This window comes from Neophocaena asiaeorientalis, unplaced genomic scaffold (assembly GCF_003031525.2).
Source record: "Neophocaena asiaeorientalis asiaeorientalis breed wild unplaced genomic scaffold, Neophocaena_asiaeorientalis_V1.1 scaffold223, whole genome shotgun sequence".
NCBI classification, from domain to species: domain Eukaryota; kingdom Metazoa; phylum Chordata; class Mammalia; order Artiodactyla; family Phocoenidae; genus Neophocaena; species Neophocaena asiaeorientalis.
The window spans coordinates 1,003,699-1,012,296 of record NW_020175045.1 but is presented as its reverse complement, the minus strand read 5'-3'; the positions used below and the strand labels follow the sequence as shown (position 1 = coordinate 1,012,296).

The 8,598-nt window shown below is 54.2% G+C and overlaps 1 protein-coding gene across 1 annotated transcript in view; it reads left to right on the top strand.

The window, feature by feature from the left end:
• The window catches only part of SDK1 (sidekick cell adhesion molecule 1), a 536,415-nt gene that overhangs the window by 423,126 nt on the left and 104,691 nt on the right, over nucleotides 1–8,598 (top strand). The window contains exons 27-28 of the mRNA XM_024763505.1: nucleotides 1–182; nucleotides 2,234–2,332. The exon at nucleotides 1–182 is cut by the window's left edge and continues 6 nt beyond it. Coding sequence (XP_024619273.1) covers nucleotides 1–182; nucleotides 2,234–2,332 — 281 coding nt within the window. The remainder of the gene's footprint in view (nucleotides 183–2,233; nucleotides 2,333–8,598) is intronic.

The following is an 8,598-nucleotide window of genomic DNA, read 5'->3' as shown; positions in this document are numbered from 1 at the left end:
CCGAGCCAGAGATCTGGATCCTGAGCCCAGGAGCCACGTGGTCCGAGGGAACCACACGCAGTCCGCGCTCCTGGCGGGTCTGGGCAAGTTCGTGCTGTACGAGCTCCAGGTGCTGGCCTTCACCCGCATCGGGAACGGGGTCCCCAGCTCGCCCCCCATCCTGGAGCGGACCAAAGACGACGGTACGTCGACGGCTTGCCTTTGCCCATCTCCCAGGTTTGCTGTCGCCATCCAAACCCTTTGGATGGTTGTCATTTTTAACTTACTTTTCGAAACACTCTTTTTTCTTCGTTTCAGCACAGGAAAACAAAACCAAGTTGTTTTCTGGTCACTGAGCGCTTCTGTGGCCAGTTTCAGCCGGAGTGAATGTTCACAGCTTAATTAACAGCCTGAGCACAACTTCATCGTAGCTCTGCTGGAGGCAGTGCAGTAAAGGCCGGGCAGCTGGGCCAGGAAAACCTAAGGCCTGGTGGTGTTGGCACAAACCTGGCTGAAAAACCCCACTGCAGACCCCGTGCCTCAATTCTAGATTCTCTGGGCTTCCCGCTCTCGTTTGCATAGTAAGGGATCATCAGAGGCCCCACAGAGGGTGGTGTGTGATGGGCTCCCAGGATACCCGGGGTTCGCAGCCTCGTAACAAGGACATCTTGACGGCATTGTCTAAATCATCAGGAAATACGTTTCTCCACTTTGCAGATGTCAAACACTTAAAGGTTAGCTGCTTTACATGACCTGTGTTAAATAGATCATGATGAATATTCTGGGGGAAAATGCCAGTCTCCCCCGCCAAAAAACCCAGGCTCAGAAGCAGCTGACAGAAGTGAAACACCCATAGATTTTCTTAAGCATCTTTACTGAAGTAATTAAATCAAGCCCCCGACGCACTCTGACCGCTGAGTTGACAACGTTCTCTCCGTGTTCCTGGGAGACACCCGTAGCTGGGCCTCCCCTGGGTCAGAAGAGGGGGCGCCTTGAACCTGGTCCTTCCCTGGGAGCTGGTCTCAGGGCGGCTCGAGTCTGAGAGGGACCGTGTGACCTCAAGGTCATGTCTTTGCAACACTATATGCTCTGTCGAGGGCCACACACATAAAAAGTAACAGGAGCTTTTAGGAACTGTTCCTCAGACTCGGGCAGTTATCACGGTTTCTTCCCAAAGTGTAGGCTGGGGAGAGTCATGGACTGATTTCTCTTTCTCTCTCACAATCCCGATATAAACGTGTTTCTCCTTCCCCTCGTTTCATTGTGATGCAAATGATCGGCCTTGGGGACAGTGAGGGGGCAGAAACCACAGAAGACCGACGTCAGAGTTTCCTATTCGTGGAATGGTCGTGGTGCGTGAGCCCGTGGCCTCCTTCATTCATTTATTTTACCTGAACACAGGGGTCATGACACATGTTTATAATTTAAAATACTCTTCTCAACCTAATAGCTTGAGGCAGAATTCGGCAGCCCTGGAATGACTGTAACGCACGTCGTTTTATTTGTGTATTGATTGCTGTGTGCTCATTGCCTCTTACCTGGGAACCAATCAGTTCTTAAGTTCCAACAAGAAGTTCCCACGCTGGCCACACGCTTACTCGCCTCTCCATTTAAGTAAATATATTTCACGACGGCCGTGACCCTATTATTCAATGGTGCCGGAATACGTGGCTGGTTTTTGAATTACTGGTGCACCAGACCACACAGAAGCACTATTCCGTGTGTTTGTGGACATCAACTCTTACTTTTCTGGGATAATGCAGGAGAGGGGTCGTGTGCCTAAGAGAAAAATCATTGGTTATAGCCATGTTACTTGGTCAGTAATTGTAACCTCCATTTGGAGGTGGGAGGGACCTTCGGCCACCTTATTTATCTGACACCTGCTTGGTGGATGTCCAGCCCAGGAGAGGAATCAGCTCAGATTGGTGACTGTGACTTGACGTACCCTCTACGATGCCGTTTAGCGACTGGGCGGCTAGCTTTAGGTAACACGCTCACGGGACTCACAGCAGAGCTCGTGAGCACTGCTTACGCCGCTTGGAAAGCAGATGAGCTGGACTCGAAATGAGGCATTTTCTCAAAATCATTAGGGAGACACACGGAGATTCCAAAAGTCACTTTCCCAGAACATAGAGTCACTCGCCCGTGAACGGTGTCCTCGGCCAGCCCACAGAGTCCTCCCCCGTGAGGCCCCGTCGTGTACCCACGTGGCATCCCAGCGGCGCCTGAATCACCGGTCTTTTTTTCCCTCCAGCCCCAGGCCCACCCGTGAGGCTTGTGTTCCCAGAGGTGAGACTCACGTCTGTGCGGATTGTGTGGCAGCCACCAGAGGAGCCCAACGGCGTTATTCTGGGTAAGGGAGCGGCAGTGACTAAAGAGATCACAGCTTAGAGGGAGATAACAGATCGATTTCATCTATTTTTATTAGATGTCTAAGAGGTTAAAAAAAATCCTGTCTACAGCAGCCTGGCGTTTTCTGAACTGAGAGACTGCAGCCCTCTAACTGTGTCCTGCACTAAGGTTTCTTTGCAGAATGAAATTTACATTTTGTTAGCCCAGAATTTCGTGTTCGTTCGTGGTTCGTGGCAGTACCATCTGTACTTGACCTTCCATCCGCTCTGAAATAACCCAGTTATTTTGATGTGTGTTTGGAAAACCACGGGCTTCTTTTTCATGGAGGATTCACTCCCAGGCTTTGCTCCGATGTCCCGGAAACGTCTGTCTTCTGCTGCAGGGCCGGCACCTAACCCTTTGAGGAAGTTTCCCGAGTGAACTGCATGCTTAGGTCTCAGGGAAATGGTTTACTCAGAACATTTCATTCAGAGCACCAGCTCTGATAACTTTGATGAAAAGCCTTAATTTGTCCTAGTTTCCTAAAGGCAGCAAATTTTATTTTGAAAAATCATCAGCCCCTTTATTTGTTCGCCCTTTCACCAGGACAGATTAAGGGCCTCAGATATGCCAGGCCTCAATGCTCAGAGTGGTAGGTAAGGAGTGGATAAGATGTAGGTGGGCCGTCCTCGCAGGGTAGACACCAGCGACACTACCACGTGGTCGCCATGCGGTAGGGGTTCCAGGAAACGCCCTGCAAGCCACGCCTCCTGGGCCAGGGGGCTCAGTGCGCTGAAGGCATTGTCGGGCTTTATCTTGAGGATGAGTGGTAACAAACCACAACTTGGGTCCGCCAGCCCGCGCCCAGTAAAGCCAATCTACTGACGTTGGGTTGCAGTGAAGGAAAGCACGGCCTTCATTGCAGGGCAACGAGCAAGGCGTCCAGGGCAGCTGGTGCTCAAAACACCCCGACTCCCCGAAGCGTTTCAGCAGAGCATTTTTAAAGGCCAGGCGGGGGAGGGGGGTCACGGGGTGTGTGATCAGCTCTCGTGCGGCTCTCTGAGTGGTTGACGGTGAGGTCACAGGGCAGTGGCACAGGGGTTCGCGGGATCACTCCTCACGCTCCAGTAGGTCTGCGGACTGCGTTCCGTGCTCAAGGTCATCGAGTAGTTAACGTCTTCCACGTGGTGGAGGTTTTAGCATCTATAAAACAGCTCAGGGTAAGGGCATCAGATACTGTCATCTGGGTACCTCAGAGAGGAGCTACAGCAGAGGATACGGGGAGGGTCCATGCTGGGAAGGCCCCATAGGGTCCCGCTCGATTGCATAAGTGGTTTCCAAATCCTTGAATGGAGCGCTGCCTTTTGCCTGTGGGAGCACAGACCTCCCAGAGGGAAACGTGGGCTGGGCCGGGCTGTGAACCACTGGGAAGGCCGTGCTTCACGTGCAGGAAGGGCCAGAGGCCCGGACCTTTCAAATTGGGCCTTTAAAGGCCAAGCACAAGGCCCGGCGTAAGCTCCAGACGCAGGCAGCACTGAGATGCGGTGTTAACCTCCTCACCCACGGCAGACCCCACATACCTGCTTGGGTTATCGGGGATTGACGGTAGGACCATAAACACGGCTTACACACAGCAGTAAAATGCACCACTTAGACCTGCTTTTGAGCTAAGGATTATAAGATTTGGTCTAGAAAAGGGTTACACTTAATTTTTTTAAAAAAAAATTGAAAATCTGTGCTGAGGACCTTGAGAAGCGAAGTGACACGATCAGATGTGTCTTTTGGATAATGTCTGGCAGCCGTGAAAAGGGTGAACAGAAAGGCAGACACTTATTGAGTTCTGACTTCATTAAGACGGAGCCTGGGGCTCCCAAGTCATCTGCACAGCAGGCCAGGGGCCCTTCGGCTCCACTCTTTCCTTCTGCAGTTCCTGCAGCCACTTTGCTGTGACGACAGTGTTTCTGAACTAGGTGACCTCTGGAACCGCAGGTTCTTGCTATTAAAATCACGACAAACAGCCGGAGAAGCCTCTGTTGCAGTGTACATTTCAGATCCCGTCCAGCTGAGGGACCATCGCAGGCCGGTCTCAGGCCCTGGGGCGGCAGTGGTCTGCGGAGCTGGCTGCTACCCTCCAGGTTTCCTGGAGCCCGCACGCCGGCAGGGCCTGCCCCCGACTCAGTGCCCAGCCTACAGCCTTTCCCGGGACAAGCAGGGCGAACAAGCAGGGCGAACCGTCTGTTTACCCAGGGCGTGCCCCAGCACGCTGTGGAACAGGAAACATTTTCAGAGCACAAGATGCGAAGTTCCACCTGTCACTTCCAGCCCTAGGAGCCTTCCAGAGCCGTGTTCTCTGTGAGGATCGGGGGCCCCGGCTGCTGGGGAAGGAGGCCCCAGGCCCCAGGCCCCCGCCACCGCCTCTGCTGATAGCCCGGCTCGTCCCGGTTCTGGGATCATCTCTGTGCTCTCCGCAGCCTTCCTGGGCCAATAAGAATTAGTTCTGACAGCAGGACTCCACGGGGATGTGCAGAAGGCAAGTGTGCCCTTCACGTGGGATTCCGTCTTCGCACAGACAGCCGTGTGCTCTGGTTTTGTTGCTGCGACTTTGAACTGCTCATCCGAGGGCTTCCCTGCCAACACGGTGAGGCTCTGGTCCCAACCAGCTCTGAGCCGTGGTACTCGCCTGGTCCTTTGCCAGGAGAGACCCCCTACCCCGGGCCGCTGCTCTTCCTTTGACAGTCACATCAGATGGCATCTCTGCCTGCCGCTTACCCCCTCGCCCATCCCAACCTGGGCTGGGCTCTTCTCCTCTTTGCTCCCAAAGCACCTGCGCTCACAGTCACAGCACGAATCCTCCGTCCACAGGAGACTGGCGGCTCACTTTAGAATCGTGCCACCTGCTTTTAAGGGTGTCTTCAACATCAGTGTTTCTGATCATAAAAGCACGTGTACAATGCAGATAATTTAGATAGCGTTTCACATTCATCCAGTTTAGAACCACAGAAAGTCTGACGATCCCCAGCAGAGGAGAGGATTTGGGGATACAGCGTCACACACTCTTGTCGGCAGCGTGACCTGGTACAGCTGCGGTGGGGCGATCCGGGCATGGGTGCACCCCGTACCCCAGGTCTTAACCCTGGAGAAAGCCTCACGCCTCTTCACAGGAAGAAACGCACAAGGAGATCCACTGCAGAGCTGCTTTAAAGAACAGAAAATTTTAAGAAAGAAAGAACTGGAAACAATCCAAATGTCCATCAGTAAGGCAATGAAAAGGTAAATCACGGGCTATTCCTTACAGCAGAAATCACGGTAGCAATTAAAGTAACGAACAAGACCTACATGTGTCAACGTGGATAAGTCTCGCAAACACCTGTTGAGTGAAGAAAAGCAAGTTGCAGAAGAATATATCCAGCTTAAGAACGTCTCTGTACATTTAAGCACTCCACAGACGTTACCGTGTATCATTTATGGCTACACGTATATAGTAAAAGTGTAAAAACTCGGCAGGAATTTGCAGTAAGTTGAGAATAGGGGTTACCTTTGAGGAGGAGGATCCAATAAGACCACCAGAATAGCTTCAACTTTTTTCTGTCATATTTTCTCTCTTATAAAAATAAAAACAAAAACCATAAAAATTTGGCAAAATCTCAAGATTTGTTCAGTGTGTGATGAATACATGGGTGTGTGATCTATATTATTCCAAGTATTTTTCTGCATGTTTGAAATACTTTAGAGTACAGCTAAAGTATTAGAGTACAACTAAAGTATTAGTAGAGAAGCCCCCGCTCGCCGCAACTAGAGAAAGCCTGCGCGCAGCAACGAAGACCCAACGCAGCCAAAGATTAATTAATTAATTTAAAAAGTGACGACGGCCCTCCCCTCTCCTCCCCACCCCGGACCCACAGGGACATGGCCTGAAGTCCCACCACGGGCACTGGCCGGGCGTCATGTCCGCGGGGACGTCAGGGCAGGTGTGGCACAACAGAGGGTCACACGCGGCCCAGCCCCTTCGGGCTGCACACAGTGTGATGCAGAGACAGGAAGCAGGCCCAGAACTGCTCGTCTCTCAGGATGTGGCCCCACGTACACAGCCCTGAGCAGCGGGCCTCATCCTCCCGTGGATCCCCAGGCAGGCACGGTCTGCACGACCTCTCCGGCAGGACCATGGGCTGCCCCCTTTGGGCCTCCCCTGTGTGGCGGACAGGCTGGGTGGAGGGGCAGCCACGTGGCCGGGCGCCGACCTCGGCGAGTGAATTCACACCAGTCACTTAGTCCCTGTGTGCCCGGGCTTCCCCACCCTCTAGGGGGGCGGCACGTACCTCCCTGGTCGGGCCAGTACGCGGTGCACAGAGAACCCAGAACAGGGCCAGCCTCCCAGCAAGTGCCTGGTCAGCGCCAGCTGGAACGCTGTGGCCATTCGGTATCTCACCCCTTCTCTTGGACCGGGGAGTGTTCTGTATCACTGTGTATTTACACTCAGTATTTACTCCGTACCCACCAAGGGCGTGTTGCACAGCTTTGCTCTCCGCTACGCTGGCGGCTGGAAGGGAGGGTTGATGCTGGAAGGCAGCATGGGGCCAGGTCACAGGACTCCCCCAAGGCACTGAGAAGTTTGGGTGTGGATCTGTAGTCCCTGGGCGTCGCCCGAAAGATCACAGAACTCCAGATAAGGAGGGGGTCGTACTTTAATCCTGTGACGGTTCCAACCGTGGCCAAACAGAGGCTAAGTGAGACAATGCTCTGTGTCCCTCCGAAGTGGGAGACATCACACTTGAGCCCCTGTGGCTGCAATGGCGTTGAGTGGTCATTGTAACGAACGCTGTCTTGGGTCACCTGTCACCTGGATATCGTTACAGCCAGCGCACTAAATGGCAGGTGCCGTAGGAAAGACGGGAAAACAGTTTCTAAAGATTCGGACTGGTGTCCGCAGGGGACAAAGGAAGACATCTTTCTTCGAGACTCACTTTGCATCCGGGGGCCTTGAATCCGTGTTCCCACTCGGACGGCGTGGCCTTCGGAGTATATAACCACCTCTGAAGCCAGCGCTTTTGTAATCTATACCAAAACGTGTTCTTACATTTCCAAAAGACATCAACAGCGGGAAACGCTGGAGGCGCCTGGAAGGAAAAATTTCACCAGGGAGAGCTGGCGGCATTCAGAGCCTCCCTTTGGGGGGCGCGGTGGGAGCCACCGGACAGTGGCCACCCCTCCCCTTGCCAACTGCTCCACTGTGCCTTAAATGCTGTTACACTCAAGTGACGCACGTGCTCTTCAAACCCACGCGGGTCTGCCCTGGCAGACGCGCCAGATCCCCGCCCCGACCCGGTTAGAGGTCAGCTTGCCCACGAGGGCTGAACCTTGACCTTTAGCTTGTCACACAAGGGTGTGCGAGGACTCTGCTTGGAAGTAGGGGCTCGACTATGATCCGAGTTCGCAAATGCGTCGTTTCCTCCACTGTTGCATTTGTCAGCCCCCAGCCCTCAAACGGATAAGCCATAAAACCAGCGAGCCAGGTGGCATCTGGGCTAGGCTGACGCTTGCCCGCAGGGAGACTCAGCTGCTGTGGGTTCCACAAACAAGGAATGGACATTGGGGGGGCTGTCACCAGCCACACCGCCCGACAGTGCCTGCAGAGGGGTCGGCAGCACCGGACCCCTCTCGTGGCCTTGGCCTCGAGGCCCCGGGGATGGTCACCGCACAGGCGGCTCTCAGATTGACGCCTTTTGTTTGCCCGGGAAGTGTTCAGTCTTGATAAAAGCCTGCCACCACCTAAAATGTCTACATGATTCTCTCACAATAAATCTGGGGCCCTTCGACAGCCAGATCATTGAACTGAGGCAGCCGAGACCCCCCACCGGCCCCCCACAAAGGCCTCCTGTCCTCAGCGGCATCTCTCAGACTCTCCTGTTTGCGCCTCCCCCGCGGGCGGCCCAGAACCTGTCTCCTGCTTGGAGCCTCGACCTCTTTGGGTCCTGATTTTCCGGATGAGCCGCGTCTCCCCATCTCCCGGGCACTTCGGAGCTGCTCAGCCTTCTCTCACCCACGGTTTTCGTCTTCGCGGTGGGGCCCCGCGGCTCGTACGTGGCCTGGCTTCTCCGAATGCCTGTGTCACCGCGATTCACCGTGACCTTCAGGAGAGGCTGCTCTGGGCGCCTCTCCTCCCGCCGTGGACCCCGCCCCCTGTTCCTTCCTTGCGTGGCTGCGGCCTCTGACCTCACGTCGCTGAGATTCAGCTCGTGTTTCTGAGCTCCCTGGGCCCAGAGTCACGTAACGAGCCTCGTCCCGCGAACG